This window comes from Limanda limanda, chromosome 15 (assembly GCF_963576545.1).
Source record: "Limanda limanda chromosome 15, fLimLim1.1, whole genome shotgun sequence".
In the NCBI taxonomy this organism is placed as follows: domain Eukaryota; kingdom Metazoa; phylum Chordata; class Actinopteri; order Pleuronectiformes; family Pleuronectidae; genus Limanda; species Limanda limanda.
In genome coordinates, this window is record NC_083650.1 from 6,087,695 (window position 1) to 6,109,946 (window position 22,252).

At 42.7% G+C, this 22,252-nt stretch overlaps 1 protein-coding gene across 1 annotated transcript in view; it reads right to left on the bottom strand.

Moving 5' to 3' along the window:
* The window catches only part of akt3a (v-akt murine thymoma viral oncogene homolog 3a), a 44,619-nt gene extending 37,701 nt beyond the window's left edge, over nucleotides 1-6,918 (bottom strand). Inside the window, exon 1 of the mRNA XM_061087710.1 lies at nucleotides 6,756-6,918. Coding sequence (XP_060943693.1) covers nucleotides 6,756-6,801 — 46 coding nt within the window. The 5' untranslated portion in view covers nucleotides 6,802-6,918. The remainder of the gene's footprint in view (nucleotides 1-6,755) is intronic.
* Nucleotides 6,919-22,252: the final 15,334 nt, after the last annotated feature.

The following is a 22,252-nucleotide window of genomic DNA, read 5'->3' on the forward strand; positions in this document are numbered from 1 at the left end:
TTTGTCTGTTGTCTGAGGCCAGCAGTTGGTCTGAAAAGCATTGATAACACATACTTTGCATTCGTTTTGCTGTTTTATTATTTAATAAGGAGCCAAAATATTGTATATTTGATAATCAATAGTACCTCATAATGGAGAAACAGCAGTCCTTATCCTGTCATCTACCAGTTACAGTAGCTGTCACCACCAGGCACTAATCTGTTGGCCTAAATCAGCCAAACCAACCCCCACTCTATAACCTGCCTCCTCTAATCAGCCCAAAGCCACACCAACCAGCCTACAATACCTCAAGATGTTAGACTGCACACTGACCCTTTGGTCTCATCCATGTGTGAGCTCATTTGTACAAAATATGTTTTCAACTCAACATGAAAGGACAAGAGTTGCTGCTGATCAATGTGAAACAGCGTGGAAACATACAATGATTAGCAGTGGAAACCAGTTGATGATGAAACTGAGGTGGGCAAGAAACCCACGTGTCTGAGGAATTCAGAGTCTCTGCCCTTTAACAACTTCCTTGTAACATCTGACAATGGAAATGAGTGTGTGTTCATATATGCAGCAATATGCATATATGCAAAAAGTAAAAAGGAGTTAATAAACTAATAAATCCACGTTAAATAATTTGTTTGTTGTTGTATTGCAATAATACCATCCTCTGCTATTTAACAAAGTTTTACCAGCAGATAAATTACAATACGTTTGCTCCATATTGAGCAGGTGAAAATGAAATTTCAAATGTACTGTGGATGACAATAGATATAATAAAAAGTATAAATCTAACAATAACAATGATTTAGTCAAGTGTATATGTGTGAATGCATATTCATCCAGACTGTGATTAATGTTTGAATGGAGCATTTTCGATGATCCCATTACTCAACCTCTCCTCCCTTTACCCCCTTCTCTCTTCTCCTCTAGCCAAGTTTTCCCTCCGCAGTGATCAGCACTCCATTCATTGATCCACCATTCATTCATTTATCTAGGGCTGACTCTCTCTACATCAGTTCATTCACTCACAAACCCATTAATCCATCTCTCTGTTTGCATGGCCCTTACAAGGATGCTTCCTACCACTTACCACTGATCTTATTGACTGACTGACTTTGCAGAGTTGTACCGCTCCAGGCTATTTAGCCCAGACACTGCACATTTTAACATAAGGCTCACAACTCATCTGAAGGTGCATATAAGTTTCAATGAATTTAGAGGCTACGAAATAGCAAGCAGCTGCTGTATTGGCAATTTATAACTGAACAAACACAAACAAGAAAAGTGATGCCAGCACAGAAGAAGCAGTTTGCTGACAAAAATGTTTACAACCTTTTTCTGAATGGTTTATTTGAAAAGTTTATCTGATAAGCTGACATGGAGACAATAATAGTGTTTTTTATTGTACTCTTCATTTTTCTATTTATTTCATCTTTCATTGTATGAAATGTATTGCATTGAATTCTTTCTCCTTTTTTTATATATTAAATTCTTGTTGCAGCTCAAACAAGGAGGTTTGATTTGAATCTGATTGAATACGAAGGTGACCCACTCTCTGCTGCCTGTTTGTAAATGTTACTCATTTGGGATTGGGATCTGTGAACCGAGCCAGTTGCAGGTCTCCTATTGACAAGTTGTCTGCCTCTGTGCCCTGATGGCTGTATCTGTCACAAACTATCTGCCTCTGCCTGTCCTTCCTGTGCTGTTTGTCTGTCGGCTCTGCGGACTAGTCTGCCTGTTTGCACTTTGCTGTTGGTCTGTTTGACAGTCTGGCTGACTGCCATTCTCTGCAGTGTAGAGTGAGTCATTCTTAGGACAATGGCGACAGTTTGTAAAGCAACACTGGAGCACACACTTCCTCCGGATGTGCAAGAGGATGCCATTCATAACAAAGCCTGCACTGTCCGCTACTGCCCTGAATTTTCATGTTTGAGTTTGAGAAACAGAGGGGACAGAAAGAGGAGCGCAGGGAGATGGAAGGAGAGTGTGAATGGCAATAAAAAGGAGTGAGTTGTGTTGACAGGCTCTACAGCAGAGACAGCACAGAGGAGAAGGAGGAGAGAAGAGGAGCGACACCACAGACAGTGGTAGCAGCGGCTGGTGATTGATATCATAGATCTGGCACGGCCACCTGATCTAGCCAGCCAGCCAGCCTCCAGAAACACTGAACTCACTGAACTCAAAGAGCCAAGATGGCTGCCTCACTGCACTGCACCCAGTGAACCCCTCAGCAGTCTAACATACACAGCACAGCACAGATGATTCCCACAGGGATTCAGTTGATAGGATGGAAGGTACAGAGGAAAAGGTATAAAAGAGTACAGGTGTGTCTAGCTTCGTATTTCAGCTGGATATCTAACATACGATCACGGCAAGATTAATTAAGTGACAGGACGAGACACAGAAAGAGATTTACAGTAACGACAGACATTAGGTGTCCATTGAAGTCACCTCCCCACTATCTACACTGGGAGAAGCCGGTGATCATTATTCTATGTACAGCATTTAAGATGGCACTTGCAGACAAAACATGTAAAGTTATACGGAGGAAAAGCAAAGCAGATCCAAGGAAATTGCCTCAGCAAGACATTTCGGTCGATGTGATTTGATACTGCATCATACAAAGCTACATCAATGTGCCCATAGAATGAGCCACCTGAGTTTTAGCTTAACAAAGAAATCAATGCAATGCGGGCTCCAAAACTATTGAACTACCAGACGAAGAAAAAAGAGAAACACTCCCAGTCAATGAGCTGCTGCTTCTAATATTATGAATGAATGTGTTTGATTGGATTTTGTGGAATTTCTATCACTCTGTGAGCTTCATTTTGTTTGACTATAGTCCCATCAGAGCTTTGCAGAACATAACTTAAACCATTATTTGAACTGTCATGTTATTTAAACGCTTGACCCCAGATACCCCGCTGTGTGATCACATGATTTTCCTGACAACACAAAGACACCGGAGTCAGGTCTTATCACCACAAATCTTCCTTGCTGTCCTCTACGTGTATGAGACCGTTTTTTACCTGGGCGATATTTGTTTTCTTTTTAATTTTTGCATCAGTCGCTCGTTGGCAGTGAATCCAGCGGGGGAACTCCTGCTGTGTTCTCACATCGACTTCTCCTAGATTTCTACAGACATTATTCTAAGAGGCCAGGCGGAGAAAGTACGCAGAAACTGCAGAGCAAGATGATGGTCTTGTCCCTGTCTCTCTCCTGAAACGTCTCTCCTACTCTCCTCCCTCCTGACCATCTGTTGTGCTGACTGCTGTGTGGGCTGATGCTTGTGGAGGAAACAGTATCCTCGACAACACTGGCTGACTGCGACCTCTGTGGCCTCACACGGGACAGAAGGTTAACTCCTTGCCTTGGTAGAAACCAAGTGGAGTTCACTTTAGATTCAGACTTTTGTTAAAGGTGCAATAAAAAATACTTCTAACTTATGTTGATGGAAATGGCAGCAACAGCTCATTTTAACCTACTACGTTAACATGGTACACAACAATTCTGATATTAACCTGATTAAGCAAATAGTCTGAATCACATACTGCCATGTAAACGGCATTTTCTGATTACCTTAACCCAATATATTCATACTCAGAAAAAGCAATAAACAAATTAAGACATGTGGAGTATTACAACCTTATAGTCACATTTTGTAGACAAGAGATAGAAGTAGATCCTCCTATTGAAGGTTTCACAGAAAGTTGTGACATTGACATATGGCAAAAGGAGTTGTAGCTTTTGCAAAATTAGAAAGAAAACACCCAAAACAAGGTAGCAACATACATTAAACTATTTAAGGTCTGGGTTTTGAATTTACTGTTGGAGTAGCAGCTGATGTAATGAAGTAGTGGACATCAGGTTATGCTCTGTAACATGTGAACAGGAATAGGAATGGAATATTCTATCAGCAACTCATGTAAACATCATAATCGAAATAATGTCTTGCTCTGAAAAGGGTCAATAATTGGAATATGTCAATGTAAACTTAGTCATTGTCTTCCAAGGCTGTAGCTCACATATATCCACCAGACATTCAAACTACTTTCTCATTGAATACGTCTTAATTACGATAAGAATAACAGGTTTTCAAATATTGGCTATTGTGCAAGTCTACTGCCTCTAAATTTAACTCTGACAGATCCTGGTATTTATTCTATGTTCATTATTTCTAAAGATAAAGAAATGATGCAGCTGAATGCACTCCCCACACGCGCCTAATGAAAGGAGGAAGGAAATTATGGCTGTGGTTGCGAGCACGGAAAGACTCAGTCATCTGAGGACACAGTGTGCTGCTCTTTGCAGAGGTGATGTTCCCGAGGTTTGTCACTCTGCTCCAAGACGATGGAACATTTTTACTGCTTTATTTACTCATCTACCAGGCTCCGTTTTTATCATCATCATCTGCTATTGTTTGTTTTATCTCTTATTGATTTTGTATAACATAAGTGTGAAGCACTTTTAAGTGGAACTGATTGACTGCAAAGAGGAATCCAAAAGAAACTGCCTGAAGCTTTAATATTGTTATAGTATATTTATCATCAGTAGATCATGAGTAGAAAGCCACTTTACTCACTAGCCACAGTGACCAGCATCCACCAGCATAGTTAAGATGATCAGTCTACTGTGTGCAGCAATGTTCTATACACATCTGTCCTGTTCGAACCAATGAATTGAATCACTCTAATGGTTTGAGGCTTGTCAAATGAAAGTTACACACTCAGACACACACAGTCACATCATAAAACATGCAGAGAGCCGGGAACAGCCATGAGCATGCATTATCATTACAGATAACTAGTTCAGTTTTCATTTATCACATCCTGACATATAAAGTCTATGATCCTGACAAGTAAAAGCATGCAAAGGCCTTTATGCTAAAGAACGTATATTATCTATTGCATGTTGGTGTAAAAACTTAAGTTAGTTAGTTAGTTTATTGTCCCAGAAGAGGGAAATTCAGTTTCACAACACTGTACATTCACCTGAACAAACCACGTCAACAGAGCAATAAAAAACGTGCACATCACTGAGGGGGCTGTGCACGTTGAAATTGATTCTCACAAGCTGCAAGTGATTCAAACTCTTTTTGGATTTTCAATTTTGGATAAATGGAGAGTTACGTAATACAGATATATCTGCCTCCTTCTTGTCCATTTCACAAGTTGTTCTTTTCACTCATTCAGTCTTTTAGAATTAGTACAAAAGAGAGTATGTGTGTGTGTCTGTGTGGGTGTGTGTTTGTGTGTTGTTGTGCAGAGGTTTCACTACTCTCTCTCTGTGTGGTTTCAGTAAAAAGCTGTCTAATGTTTAAGACTGCAGTCACGACCTGGACAGTGAGTCAGCACCCCGACCTGGCTCCTCTCCACACACACCCATACAGACAGAGATTTAGCATATGATGCAGACAAACATTCATATTCCTGACACAATCAAGGTACCCGCCCCCCCCGAAACCCAAAACCTCTATCTCTCTCACACACTGATGAACATTGGTGGCGCTGCGTCGTGACTGGGGGCGATGTGTTCCTCTTAATATGCACAGACGACTGTCTGAGGATCACACTGGCATGCTGGCACACACAGACAAAGATCCTCCCCTCTGCTTCAGCAGCGCAGAGTTTTTACTGTATTAGTGTACGTGAGTGTGACACTGTGAGAGAGAGCATCCACTCCATGGAGAGAGGAGCACTCCAACTTGTTCTCCTGCTGTGCCATGGTGTTAGCCTACATTACCCAGCATCCCGCAGTCTGTTGTGCATCCATATCACTTCCTGTTCAACAGTTTGTATTACACATTCCTAGACACCATCACAGAGTCAGTGGAATGATGCTCATTGGCCTAAAAAATTGGAAATCCCCCTTTTCCTACTCCTGAGGCTCTCTCTCTCTGAAACACACACATTCACGTACATTTGTACTTGTGCCTGAAGGAAACAGCAGCAGCAGACACATGACCCCGTGAAATTTTTGGTTTGACAAATCCTAAACTGCCAAACAAATGGCATCACACAGCACTGTACATCACTTTTAGATGGTTCAGGTTGACCCTGCTACAAATGACTTATCACCTGTTGCAGCAGCCTCACTGATCATAGCTGTGAATGTGGGAACAGGGAAGTGCTATCTGTGCTACATGCTCTTCAGCCATGACATGTTTTCCGATTTGTCATACATTTGGTTGTAAACAGGATGTGCTGTCAGTGTCCCCCTTGAATCCACCCCAGCCAACCCCATGTCATATGACTCTCAGTGCCCCCATTCACTAACTTAAGAGACAGCTACGTTAAGCAGTACTTCTGAGAGTCAGATCTGACTGGATTTGACAGACTAGTACACACACTGGCCTGACAGAACACTGTGCACCAGCAGTGTTAACTACAGGACTGGTACATGTTATCAACTGTACACACACAAAATACATGCACAAACCCCATGCACACACTCTTTTCAGCCACAACCTGAGTGAGGCACATAGAGGCTTAGCAAACAAACTGCCAGACAAGCTTATAATAAAGAGACGCATCCCTATGGGGGCAAACGCACACACGTACAAACACACGTGCACACTAGATAATCAGACATCCATGTGATCGCACGCACACACACTCAATTGCAAACGCTCACATCCTCCCACCAGCACATGTGGACAGCCACGGCCCTCAGTCTAGACAAGAGGCAGGGAAGAAGAGGAGAGAAGAGAGAGGCAGAGAGGAAGGAAGAGAGTAGAAAAAAAGAGAGGTACTGGATGTACTTACCCCGTTTCTGGAGCCATCCCTCTCTAACGATGGTGACATCGCTCATGGTTCCTTCACGCCGAGTCTGATGCCGCTACACGCCTGCTCCACAGAGAGAGAGAGGGGGAGGAGGGGAGGAGAGGAGGAGAGGAGAGAAAGAGAGGGAGAGGAGGAGAGGAGGAGGTGAAGGAGGAGGAGGAGGGGGGGGCCAGGCTCTCCCAGCCTCCGCGTCACTCTCCCTCCCTTCCTTTCCCGTTCACCCTCTTGTTCGCGCAGTCTCTCTCTCGGACGCGCACACACTGTGTTTGTGTACGCGTGTGTGTGTCGTTTTGCTTCCTGTTGTGGCTTATCTCCTTGCCTCCCCTCCCTCCCTTCTTCTTCTTCTTCTTCTTCTCCCCCTCCTCCACCACCTCCTCCTCCTCCTCTCTCGTTCCCTCTCCAGACCTTCCTCCTCACCAGCAGTGACTCAGCCTGGAAGGAAGTGAAAGGAGAAAAAAATATAATAGAGAAAGAAAAAAAAAGGCATGGATTAATTTCTCTCCTCCTCTGCTGCTCCCTCGCTTTCCCTCCAAAGCCCTTTCATACAATCTGACAGGACAAACAACTAGTTATTGTGGGGACGACTCCACTCTTCCTCCACCCAATTATACACCATGTTCCTCTTTCTGTCGCAAACACTCTCGCTGACAAACAGGATGAATTATTGCAGAGCTCTTGATGAAGCAAAAACTGACCTTGATTGCCAAAGAAACCCTCCTGAGCTCTACCTCTCATTCATTCACAGATCCTGTTCTATTCTGTGGAGCAGCTTGCTCCGTGCAGAAAAGCCAGTGGGGTCTATCTTTCTGTGCTTGCGGTATTTATGCACGTCAAATAATTTTTGTCAACATGTGTGTGTGTGTGTGTGCGGGTGCGTAGGCTGATGTCTGTGCGTGGGAGGTGGGAGAGCATCTCAGGACCGTGGAGTAGGGCTCGGCTATAAATAGAAACGACGGCAGTTAGGGATGCTCTCACACTCTTTCTCTCTCTGCCCAAATCTCTGCACCTCTCTGTCGTCTCACTCCCCCCCCCCCCTTCTCACTCTCTGCATAGCTGCCGTGTTCACCTCAAATGCACCCTACTACAATGTATTACACAACGTGCAAGCACACTACGCTGCTCAGCTTGAATGGAGAGCGGTGCTACGACGGTTATGGGCTATAGCAGGCGTAGCTATCTAGCTGAAAATCAGTATTCAGATCAGCTAGTGTCTGCACTGTGCCGCCGACACTTGGAGGGACTGCAGCGTCATGACGGAGACTGAAACAGACTTGCAGACGCATTTACATGCAGGCACACACCCTAGTAGACGCTTGCTGTTGAAGCAGCAGAGTTGTGACCAATCCAAGTAAATACAGACGAGTAACAACACATCCATGTTCCTGCTCTGAAGGGATGCTACGGTGTCTTTCACTTAGGTTACCGTTATCTTTTCAAATTTCGGTCCCTTTCATGAGTTCAGTTGCCAAAGGTTTTAGTATAAATATGAATATATATTTTTGTGAAAATGAAGATGGCAACCGTTTTAGTACTAGGATATTTTTTTTAAATGACAGTTCCTTGGGCTGCTGTGAAATCAAGCAAGTCATTTTCCACTAGTTCTTTGAGTCATTAATGAAAAAAAGCGATGATTTGCTTCTTTTATTAAGTGTTAACTAAATGGTTAATCTCACGAAGAAATCACGAGAACGAAAAAATATATGTTGCTCTCTTACGGGTATTTTAAAAAAATCTCTGACTGTCTGAAATGTATATCTTGAGAACCATTCATCTTATCAGCTTCACAATTGCTGTGTGCATTGGTAAGGGCCCGAAGAAGTGCAGTGTCGAATTTGGGTGCAATTTGGACACGTTATACGTTCAATATAAATAAACTTTGAATAACCAGTGTTCTGTAGCAGCTGCACCTGGGACTCATCTACATTAGTAAAAAGCTACAATAGGAAAACAGAGCGAGCGTCACTAAACTTAAGGAGCAGGGGTTTAGCTTCAGGGTTCTGGCGACTGAGTCCAGCGGCCAGTCTTTACTTACTTCGGCTAAATTACTGTTGGTCATTTTTGTAGTTTCAGAAAGAAAGCAGCAATAAGTATTAAAACAGCCCATTTCAAACAGGCAGATTTAGAGTATTTTGAACAACATTATCAATTGGTACCAACCAATCATCTAAAGCTGCCATCAAATGTCTGATCCGACTCATAATATTTGAATATTCCTTCACTTCCTTTGATTTATGTCATACTGTTAACAGTGTAGACTATTACACTTTAATCAAGTTTCTTCAGGAATGTGCTGTAGAATCTAGAATATTTATATTCGTAGAATCTAAGGTAGTAGGTAAAAAAGTGCTGTTTTTGTATCAATACAAAGAACTTGGCTCAAATCAAATTCAAATGATACCCAGCGCCCAGTAATTACATTCAAGGGTATTGAATCCTTTTTATAGGCACTGTGCAATTCTGGATTAAACTTTCACACTGCCGTGTAATTCAATGACGCTTCAGTTAGCTTTAACCTTAATCAGGTCGAGCACGGCCCTGATCACACTTAGTGAAGAACAGGTCAGGAGTCTGCACAGGGTGTCAGACGGAAGGATAGGGCAGGATAGGGCAGGACAGGGCAGGATAGGGCAGGATAGGGCAGGATAGGGCAGGACAGGGCAGGATAGGGCAGGACAGTGGAGTGAAGGACAGGGCAAGCCGGGGCAGGAGAGGGCAGTGCCATGAAAAACCAACCAGCTCAGGGGAAGAACCAGCCAGGCAACATATGTGATACTGGTATGTGAAATTAGTGCGATCAGGTATTTGAGACAATAGGGCGGATCCATGGGGTCAATGGATTCAACTAAATTCAATGTTATCCTATGTCTGTTCACGAGCCTGTACCACATCATGTATCAGTGGTGCGACCTCAACAGAATGAGATCTGACAAGGTGAACACTCATATTGTAATTCCCATTAATTTTGAAGATTAATTTTGAAGTTGCTAGTGTAAACTTTTTCATTAGTTTAATAATAAAAAATCCAGTAAATTGCAGTTGTATTATTATGAAACTGACCAAACATTTAAGTATTTGATGCTTTTCAATATGTAAGGACTGACACTGGTTCGGCTGCAGCATCAAAACATGATTCCCATCGTTTTTATCATCACAAGACATAATATTAATACTTTAATAGCAAATTTGCACCACTGAAGTTTATTGTCAAGGGTGTTTGGTCCTCATCCTCCATCCTGTAGATTGTTCTCATCGATGAACTTTGTTGTGTAAATGTAGTTTTGAACCCTTAATCTGTAAGGTTGTAATCAACAATAATTTACAAGTCGGTCTGAAGACAGTTTTCTTTTATACCTGATAATTAATTAACTTTTATCAATTTCTTTCTTTTCGATTTTTAGGCATTTTTCATATTTAATATTATTTCTCAATTTTTTTTATTTCCTCTTCTTTTAAATGTAATTTTAAAATGTTCTTATTTTACTGTAGATCTGTTCTTTCATGTGATTTACATTGTAATATGTTGGTATTGTTTACCTATATTGTATGTAAAATTATTTGAGCTGCATTTCTTTTATGGAAGGTGCTACACAAATAAAGTAATTATTATTATAAAAACAATTTAAGGAAAAAGCAGCAACTCTTTATTAGATTTGAGAACCTGGAACCATAATAACTTATTTTAAGATTATTTTATTTACTCATGCCATTAGGAAATCATATTATATATTATAAATACACATGTCAGAGAAGTGTTGTGGAGTAAAATGAAATTGAAGACAAATACAGAGTAGCAAGAAAGGAAACTACTGAAAGAGAAAGTATTAAAGTGTAGTCTCTACTTGAGTACATGTACTTAGTTACTCTGCACAGTCTCTGCCAGGAGCCTGTTGCATGACAGTGAGGACGTTAAACAACCAGAAGAATCAAAGACTGGATGACATGAAGCTTGATTTGAGCCTGAGCCTCCTCCTCAGGGGATCTCTCATCAGAACCATTAGAACCCTCAGAACCAGTGTGTGGAGCAGCCATGTTCACGACCCCCCGCCGGGCAGCAGCCAGCTGACGATGTTACCTGTAGCGGGGCAGGTGCTGCGGTCTGTCCCCGTGCACCTGCTCCTCGGACCCGGAGTCGAGCCGAGCTGAGCCGAGCCGAGCCGAGACGAGTCGAGCCGAGCCAGGTTAAAAGGACCGGACCGGAAAAAGTCGTTTGAATCGCGAAGGTTCACGACGGGGGGGGGGGGGGGGGGGGGGATAAACGTCACCTCGGCCGAACGGTTGTTGTGACTTTCAGGGAGAGCTCGTGACGTCACCCGGAGGAACGGCAACCCCCTTTCTCTGGAGGCGCGCGTGCACACACAAACACACACATAGAAACACACGAACACACACACACCCACCCACACACACACAGGCGGGTCCTACCGTCTCCTGTCGTCCCCCGGTCCTCGGGTTGTGAAGATGTCCGCTCCGCCTCTGGTTCTCCTCCACTTCATCTCCCACATCCCGAGAGTCGGATAAATATAGGAACTCTCGCGAGAGTCAGGTGTGTGAGACGGGAACAGGCCTGGAGGTCCTCACGAGGAGGAGGCGTGATGGAGACGTGATGGAGACGGTGGTCTCGGCCTGATGGTCATGGAGCCTGACGGGTCCTCCAGCTGCACTCCAACAGCAGAGACCATTCAGGAGCTAGTTAGATAGTTAGTTAAATAGTTAGATGGTTAGATAATGAGATATATAGTTAATTAGTTAGTTAGTTAGTTAGTTAGTTAGTTAGTTAGTTAGTTAGTTAGTTAGTTATATTGTTAGATAGTTAATTAGTTAGATGGTTAGTTAGATAGATAGATAGATAGATAGATAGATAGATAGATAGATAGATAGATAGATAGATAGATAGATAGATAGATAGATAGATAGATAGATAGATAGATAGATAGATAGACAGTTAGCTGGTTAGTTGGTTAGTTAGATAGATAGATAGATAGATAGATAGATAGATAGATAGATAGATAGATAGATAGATAGATAGATAGATAGATAGATAGATAGATAGTCAGTTAGTTAGATGGTTAGTTAGTTAGATAGATAGATAGATAGATAGATAGATAGATAGATAGATAGATAGATAGATAGATAGATAGATAGATAGATAGATAGATAGATAGATAGATAGATAGATAGATAGTTAGTTAGTTAGATGCTCAGATAGATAGATAGTTAGATGGTTAGTTAGTTAATTAATTAGTTAGTTAGATAGATAGTTAGTTAGCTAGTTAGATGGTTAGATAGATAGATAGATAGATAGATATATAGATAGATAGATAGATAGATAGATAGATAGATAGATAGATAGATAGATAGATAGATAGATAGATAGATAGATAGATAGATAGATAGATAGATAGATAGATAGACAGTTAGTTAGTTAGTTAGTTAGTTAGTCTCTTCGCTGTAGTCCTGTGTCTGTTTGTTCATGTTTTGTGTCTCTGTACATGTTTTTCATTTCGTTTGGCATGTTTGCATTTGTACATGTTTTGTGAATCTTTGTACACATTTTGTGTTTCCTTGTATTTGTTTTGCGTCTCTTAGTACATTGTTTGTCTCTATATGTACATTGTTTGCTCCTCTTCATACATGTTTTGTGTCTCCATGTGCTCAAGGTGCATCTTAACTCGTTTTGCATCTTTAGGCATTTCGTTCTCTTTGGTTTTGTTACCTCAGCCGTGTCACCCATGTCCGATTAGGACACGAGGAAAATGTTGTATCATTTTCATTTTCAAAAAAGGGCTTTTATTTTTACATTTTAACTCATTTCCCAGCGAATATAAAAAATGGAAAATGCCGGAAAAGTGTCCAACAGTTTACGTGCAGTTGAAAATCCCTTAGACACTAAAAAAACACTTGCATTACTAGCGGGTCTACAACTAATTACATGAAAGCATCTGATGTCAGATGGTAAACTTGGCCCCTGGTTCTGTGGGTTGGAGTCAGTCAGTCTTGAGTGGAACCAAGTCTTTGTTGTACTTTGTGTAGCTGTGAGCTTATTGTTGCTTTGCTTAATGACTTTGTGTTGTAGGTTGTCGGGCATCAGCTGGTTCGGCTTAGCAAACATGTCCAGTTCCTCTTGTTTACATTTCATGCCCAATGCCTGAAGGAGCAGATTCAGACGTCATGGCAGACTCGTGTTGAAGAAGTTGAGGCTGGTTCTTGATATGCATTTATGTATAATAAAGATGAGCCACAGAGATCCATTGATATGTTTATGATGCAAATTAAATTATTGTTGACTGAAACATTGTGGTTTCTGAGCAGCAGTGAGTCAGTGAGGTCAGCTGTCCTCACTGCACCTCTTCACACGAGCACATTGTATCATCTTCAGTGCTGTTTGCAGCCGGAAGGATCAGACAGCTGCACAGCACATGACTGAAATCTCTGCTCTGCAGCTGATAGTGTAAACAAATTGTTCTGTGGAAGTTTACGGCTTGGAACTGTTGATACAATGCATTTTTGGAATTTTCTTTGCAGGTTGTTCAAAGGGTCAACTGCCCTCGTAGTGTTGTAATGTTCCGGGTGGTGAGGACATAGAGGACATTGTCCTGTGCATCCTCCTCTTCTAACATCCCAGCTAATATTTCCCCCCTCGTGACTTTTCCACGTGTTAAAATTCTGTCTGACAATTATCGTAATTTTTTATATTTTCACAATGGAACAGTGATGTAAATTAATAGAATCAACAAGGACATCCTCCCTCATCTGTTCCCTCGTGTCTGTCTCCAGGTGGCATGTGGAGCTGGGCAGCAGTGGCAGAGGGTATAGGTATGAGGCCATGGCTGCAGACACAGGTGGACCTAGTGTGACATATGATATATGTGTGCACTGTTCTGGCCTCTCTTAACACATACACACATTACCATCAGCTGGCCTTTTGCTCAGCCCTGCGTGCACAGGGGAGTGTGAGCAGAAACCAGCAGCCAGGCTAGGGGTGTGTTTGTGCGTGTGTGTGTGTGTGTGTTTGTGTGTTTGTGTGTGTGTGTCTGCCTGTGCTTGCGTGCGAGTGCATGCAGAAGAGGCAGTGGAGGTGGGGGTAAAGGGACAGCTTGAAAAGAAAAAGGCATCGCAGGGGAGACCTTCTGTCGCCATCGCTGTGGCCAGACGTGTCCCTCTGACATACACGTGTACACACACCCACACACACAACTTAAAGTCAGTTGTCAACCTCACATGTTGGTCCTGCATTCTCACAAAAAATCTGGAAAAAGTCCCAACATTCAATTCACAGTAAAATGATTTGAATGACCTTTGAATCAAAGCACAATTGGACAAATGGAGACGCATGTAAACAATAAATCTAAAAGAAAAAAAGGAGTTTCATGGCGCAACATTTTCCTAGAAAAGGTCTGGACAGTGGTCTATGAGTTGCAGTTTATTGTGTATTGTGTATTCAGACTTATAAACCTGGGGAAGAGAAGTCAAATGCAGAGTGCTTGAGGCAAATGTTCATTGTTAGTTCAACGTGTTAGCATGCATTTGTGGTCACTTTTATTTGTACAGCACCCAATCACAATATCGGAAGGCACTTTACATAGTAAGGGTACTGTAGCCTTATCGGTTGCTAAAAGTGGTTTTATTAAACTTTTACCATGAAGACGACTTAAATTTGTGTGGCTTTTGCAATCTCTTATAGTTGTTGTCAATCAAAAACACATGTGATTATCACGATGGAGCTTGAATGTTACAGTTGATATTTTTAAGTCATGGCCAAGTGGGGGACCAACTGACAGACTTTGTTATCAGAGATTATCATTTATTTGCCAAAAACACTGATAGTATAAGCCTCAGATTTCTTTTTTTCAAGGCTGTTAAACCAGATTCCCAACATTTGTCAGGTGCTCAAGTCACAGTTTTTCATCCTTCCCTTCATTTAGGTCTGGGTGGCCTGTCTCTTCCTTTGGGAACCCCATGCAACAGTGGCCCATGGGCCAATGGTGCCATCAGTTCTCACCAAGCTGGACCCCTGACTCCCTGTGGGTGAGATGATGCACTACACACACACACCCATACACACACACACACACACACACACACACACCTGACACTCCAAAGTGACACCAGAGCACAGGAGGTCTGTTAAGGTTGAAAACGACACACATACACACAGACAAACACGCACTCCTCCAGCTTTTGCCTGCAACATCCCTTCCCCCATTCCCATACCTCCTGTCTCTGCCCTCCTGCCACACACATACCCCCTATCCCCCACCTCCCATCCCATCCATGTTTGGGACTCCCTTCACCTCCTGCAACACACCCAACCCTGCTCCACCTCTCCGTGCTTCCCATCCATCCCCACTAACCTTAACTCCAGCCCCAGCTCCCCAGCTCCCAAAGCCCAGGGAAGCAGCAGCCGTGCTGGCCGGCCCGACAACCCCCGTACCCCTCCAGCCCATCCCAGGTCGCTTTGAAGTGGCTTCAGGAGAGAGAGGTCAGCCTCGCCCCGGAGACCCACATAGAGGTAGGGACAGCTGCGGTCAAACAGATACTGTGCAGGGGGAAAAACGTACACACAAGAGCAGACGCACACACGCGAATGCACACACGAGACGGGACAGAGCAGCTGCAGCCACAGTGCTGAAGGTGTGCTGTGCAGCAGGACAGCTTGAGAGCCAGTATGGTCCAGCATGGCTCGACGCTGCTCTGTTCTGTTCTGGGTCACCTATTTTGCACTCAGGTGTGAAATGTGTGCTGTGGAGTACCAGATGACCAGATAAAAAAAAAGATATATATTAAACTTCCAGCCTCTAAACTATTTTTATGTATTTTTATGTCGTTGCTTCAGAATCCAGGTTGATGTATAGAGAAAGATTATTTGAATATACCCTTGATGTAGGGCTTTTATAATTGATTTAAGATGTTATTCTGTTCTGTTCCCAGTATGTGATGATGATGGCTTGGTTTAAAAATATATCTGCACACCTCAGCAAATTGAGTGTGTTCATCTTATGTATACTGTGCGCAAATAAAAAAAACAAGGTTAGTATTTTTTATAAGTTAGACCTTGATGCCATTAGTTTTAGACTTTATGTCTGTGTTTTTGTGGGTGTTTGTCTGTGCATATGTGCCTACATGTGTTTGCCTGCTAGCCTGTTTATGTGCTCATATATGTGCATATGTCCACGCATTCACATATGCAGCGTGTGTGCACCTGCGTGTATGTGGACACCTTCTGCTCACGTGCAGACAGGTTGCACTGCCCCAAAAAACACCCTGTCCCCCAATCCTCCATAACACATACACACACACACACACACACACACACACACACACACACACTCACAAAAACACACATTTGTTTTTATGAACCTCTGCTGTTACTGAATTACATTTCACATAGTGCCGTTGCCATCACTTTCATCTTATAATTCCACTGCATTTAATTGCTCCAGACTCTGATACATAAAGAAAATGCATTCAGAGATATATGCATACAAATAAAATCAGGTAGTAAATGCAAATAGGGCTTTTTAATGACTGCAGAATTCTGAATACATGTTCATGTTTGGTTAACTTCTCACCTTGGAATTAGGTATACAAAATTATTTTCTAAAAGCTCACACTTTTGATGACTGCCAGAGAGGATGTTTGAGTGCAGTGTCTATCCTGGAAAGTTGTATTTCTAATATCTTTGACAGCAGGATTATTTACAACATAGGGTAAAAGCAATTATGTGATTGACCGCTGCTTAGCAGCAGTAATGTAGGAGTCAATTTGCTCCATGGTGATAAAGAGAGAGATGAGCCACAAAGCAAAGGCTCTTAATTTACTGCCTCTTTTTGTTCTGACGCATCCTAACGTCACAAGCTCTCGGCTGTGTCTGTGAGACTGCAGATTTCAGGGTGGGGTTAAGTTTGTTTACAGGACCAATATAGGAAACTGAGAGGATTAGGTTGAGATGTTGTGTCCACTTTCTAATGTTGTGTGGTATTATCCACTGTGTTGCCACTGTCAGCTACCAGAAGTGTTGTGAGTGAGTATCAGGTTCGTGGGTCCTAGTGTTTGTCGACAGATGTTACCTGCGTGAGGCCGTGGGAGCAGCCAGAACCTCCATCCTGCCTTCAGTGACACAAACATGTCCGGACTGTGTGACATGAACACGCATGTGAATTCTCTGTCTCACACACACACACTCTCATGCTGCTCTTCCAGCTGCATGCTGAAGTTCCACTGGGTGCCATCAGTGCAGATTCTGCTCAGTGGTCGAGTCAGTGAAGCATTGGAAAGATGGAACAGAGAGACAGAGAGAACTTTTTTGTTGCAGAGGACGCTGCCACTGTGCGACCTTGACATATGGCTGAACACGTATTCTTGACGATTGAGTAAAGAGAAGATGTGCTACAAAGCTGCATATAGAACAACAGACGTTTTTGAGTTCTGCAAAGATTATTATATTCCATTTACGTCAACTTGCTGACAGCCATTTCACCCATTATTATCTGTGTATTCATGAATTCAAAATCAGATCATAGTTAGGTGGTTGTTTTCGTGTTTAGCCAGAGCTTATAAATGAATAATATAAATAAATCACATCAATAAAATCGGATCAAAACACAGGCTCATCTTTTGAATATTTAAAGTCTTATTGTTATGAGTTGAAATCAGGTTTGCAGGAGCTGTAACTTTTGAACTACTGTATATTAGCTTGTACTAATAGCATGTGATCACATTTGTGCTGGGAACAGAGAAGCAGTTGTCGACTACATTAGATGTATTATAGTTGAGTATTGGTCTACTATTGGACTTGACAGGACATAATATGACAGGATTAGTAGATAGGAAAGATGAGACAGGACATGTTGGGAAAGGTCAGGATAAAAATGGGACAGGAGAGGAAAGGCTGTGATAGGCTTGAATCTGATAGGATATGATGGACGCGATGGCGGTTTAGGAAGGAAGGGACCATTGGGGATAGAATATGGTAAGAAAGGACTGGTCAGGACTGTAAGGATAGGATGGACCAGAATAAGATGAAAGGACAAGACAGGACAGGACAGGATATGATAGAATAAGATAAGGACGGGACAGGACAGGGCAGGAGGAGATGAGATGGGACAAGACAGGATGGGATGGGATTTAATTAAAAACAAAAGCTCAAACATAATGACAGATTAAACCTAAACGTCCCACCACTCCAGACCATCACTAGCAGTCCCCTGCACCCACCTGCATCTGCACAGCTGCAGAAACCACTCCAGGCCACTGGGGAGAGCTGCATTAGTTACAATTCTACAGAGGGCTCCAGCTGTTTGTCTTTCTCTCTGTCTCCCATCTTTCTGTGAGATTACAGCATGCAAACTTTACACACCTGGTTGAGGAAAATGTGTGTGTGTGTCTGTGTGTGTGTGTGTGTGTGTGTTATAGTTATCTATAAAACATCTGGAACAAGGACATCAGTCCCTCGAGAGCTCAGCAGCTCACCACAGCGTTGGTTTTAGGAAATATTGTGGAATTTGTTGAATATCGGAAAGATTTTCCCTAGAGAGGGTAGATGGAGGACACGTGTTACTAGTGTGCGTATGTCTGCGCGCATGTGTGTGTGTGTGTGTGTGTGTATTTGTGTGTGTGTGTGTGTGTTTTAGAGGAAGTTAGACAGATTGTACACGGCACATCTGTCAACATCTGGGTGCACAGGCTGTGTTTGGCTTTCCAACAACTGGATAAGATCAACATCAAAACACACACGGTTTGAGTACAGCCAGAGGATAGAGTTACACCCCCCACCCCAATACACACAAACACATTCACCCACTTGCAAAGCTTCTGATGGCCCCTGAGGGCTCCAAGTTTCTCATCCTGCCGCTTCCTATTTCTGGTCTGCACCTCCCTTACTTCCTTTGTAAGACTCGTTTCTTTTTCTCTTTGTCTCCCTTTTGTCTACACACACACACACACACACACACACACTCAACACACACAGGCTCAGAGACACATTAACACTTTATGTGTAAATGTGATTTTCCCCAGGCTACTCGCACCTTGGGGAGGCACAGAAGGGATCGTCTTTTCCTCCTCAGAACAAACTGCTGTGTAACATCTGTGTGCAGGAAGAGAGAAACAGATGTGAGGAAGATATCTGTCACGGGAGAAGTCTGGGAGAAGGTGTCATGTTTTCTCTCAGCAATTTGCATTTCCTGAACGTGTCGTGCGCTGTGTTTGATATAAAGTTGTCATCGCAGACTAAAGTGAAGAAGTTAACGCTATTTCTCAGCTACTTACAGGCATGTGTTTAAATTCAAAAGTAAAAGACCTCATCTACCTTATATCAGTGTTGTGATAAGGACATTATAATCCAGCTCAGTCATATACCGCCAACATCTGATGCCTATGAGTCATAAAACCTTGTGAAATTATTTAGAAATCATCTCTGTTTTGATAGCGTCTGTCGACAAAGATGTTTTTTAGAAAGATAAACAGATTTTGGCATAAATACTGACATATGACCGAGGTAATTCACATGAGAAATAGATTTGCCCTGATGTCATCTGTGGTCTTTCATCACAGGTTTAGGCGATAATATCCTACAACCCCCCCTCCCAAAAAAACCCTAACAAATACAACATCGTCACCCCATGTCCAGTTGTTGTTTACTCAGCCCGTCTGATGGCTGGCTGGAGGTCCCACACAGGGGAGGGCTGCCCTGTGTCGTCCCAGTGACAGATCACCATATGGGGGGGAGTGGATGCTCTCTAAGCCCTGTGGAAGTCCACGCACATGGATCTCACAAACGGAGCTAAAGCGCCATGGCAGATGCCACCTCTGTGGTTCCTACAGTACACACACACACACACACACACACACACACACACACACACACACACACACACACAAACACACACACACACACACACACACACACACACAAAGCCAAATCTGCCCTAACATCACAGCCACACTCGTCCAGATGATCAAGCTAATTGTGTCCCACTGTTTGATGGTGAATGCACATGTTGTGTTTTTACTAAACTGCTCTCCTGTTTACCAAAATCATATTTTGCAGGGATATCGGCTGCCAGTTGTTTTTTGGCTTTAGAGCTCATGACCAGACCAGAGGGTGACCTCACAGTAATCGAATCATAAGTCAACATAATGTTGTGTTGTGATGCTGCACACATGAGCTTCTTGTACACTAATCTCACTGCTGTTGGTGGATAATATAATTATGTGTATCTGTTTATTTAAAAGGATTTAACGTTACAGCTGCATTATCTCTATCCTTACATTGTAGTTGCTCGTAGTGACCACCCCAAGGAGAATTATCACTAAACCCCTCATCAGCACCACAGCATATCTTACTATTGTGCCACTCATTCCTTTGGTTAAACCCTGACTTTGTTTTAGGTTTGGCAAACTAGAATTAGAGCACATACCTCCGCCAAGGCCCAATTAACAGTCCCCCTGATTTTGTTTTCATCAGTAACCATTAACTATTCCCTGGGAAAATCGTGACAATGTTGAAAAAAGCCTCATCTTGTGATTTTAAAGGATTTGGAAGACAAATCTGCACCAAAATTGTATATACAGTATGTTCAGAGTTTAGCAGTTACCTCGGTGAATAAGTTTCCTTATCGCCAATAGAATCAGTTACATAATCTTTCTTACACTCAAACCAACAAACAAACAAACGGACAGGGGGTGAAAACATGACCTTGAATGGAGGTGATGATGGCTACATCTAAGAAAACCTAGATTAAAATGAACCTGAATTATAGATTTATGTTTTGGTTTAATTTTTACCTTCTAAAAAGACTCTGAATTCAGTTTGTATCTTTTTTGACACAGATACAGTAATTCATCAAAGTGGCATTTAATCAGATGTATTACAGTTGTTGTGATTCCTCTGTGAGCTCTATGAAGAGAAACATCACGTCATCTCTATCTCTCATCTGTCACTCTTTCCAGACTCTCTCTTTCTCTCACTCCTCTTTTATTCTTTCAGCATCTCTCCATCTCTCCCCTGCTAAAAAAAAAAAAAAAAAAAAAATGGTAGCAATTTACTAGTCCCAAATAACGTGAGTGTGTCTCCCTCCATTTAGCCTGAGGCTTACAGAACTAACATCTGGGCTGTTTGGCAGGCTGGCTGCCATTGGCCTTGTTGGAAAGCCTCTTCAATGCTGCTCCAGATGCAGGAATGGGAGGCCCAGCACACACAGATGGAGACACACATACTCACCAGAGCTGGCACACACACAAAGACATGCACATACACACACACACATACACACAGGGCACACAACGTTAGGAACAGCCATACATTCATTTACACACTGGCACCATGCACACTACACACAAGAGAGGCTGTGCAATCATGCACACAGATATGAGCTCAAATACAGATGTGGGAAGAGGCGGCTACAGTAAGCTGCAGACAAACAAATACACACACACACACACAAATTCAATCTCACACCCAGATGGAGACAGAGCGGTGGCTGATGTGGTGGGCAGAGAAGGCGCATTGTTGGCACAGGTAACATGTTCTCAACAGCTGGCGCAGGTTAGGCATTCCTGGGAATTGGAGCCACAAGGCAAATGTTCCCGCTGGCTCGGGGGCTGGTGTGTGGCAGGCAGGCTGGCACGCCATCGCCGTACACACACACAAACACACACTTAAAACAAGACTGATGAATCCAGAGGAAAAAAAGACACATGAATACTGTTACATGCAGAAACACACTGAGCTGCATGGGTATGTTATGTTTATATATGTACATTCACAGAAACGTGGGACAAACAAACACACACAAGAGTCTTATGGTCTCAAGTCGGAGGAAACTTTTTGCATCTTCCGCTGCACAGTTTTTCATTATCCACTTGCTTTCTTCTGAGCTCATCTTTGTGTGTGTGTGTGTGTGTGTGTGTGTGTGTGTGTGTGTGTGTGTGTGTGTGTGCGTGTGTGTTAGCCTTTTCACTGCCTGGGGGCTCATTTCCTGCCGCAGCTGTTGGCTAGCTCCTCTGACATCTGGACTGAAGGGAGAGAGACAGGCAGGCAGGCAGACAGCACAGAACAGAGACTACAGTCGTGCTTTTCACTTCTACTTGATCTCTGAGATCTTACAATAAAGATTTGAGGAGATCACACTGCTGTTCATGTTCTCTCAGGCTGGACTCAGCTGCTCCGCATCTGCTTTGGCTGTATGTATTTAAAGCTCTGTCCATGTCAGTGTTCAAAACTCTTTTTTCTCTCGGTGTGTTCTTGTATTCATGTAGATCTAGTAGCATGACCAGGGCCTTAAAATCACATTTTGGAGGGAAGGTGATCAGGTGAATATAAGGCCCCTTATTCAAACTAGTGCTGTCCCAGTTGTATGCCTGCCTGTGTGAAATGGGCTCTTATCTTGGCCTGTGGTAATGTTATTGTCCTCAAACAGTTGTACAGTTGGAAAACTCTGTGTTTGTCCCTACCTGGTTTATCTGCAATGAAGATTTTA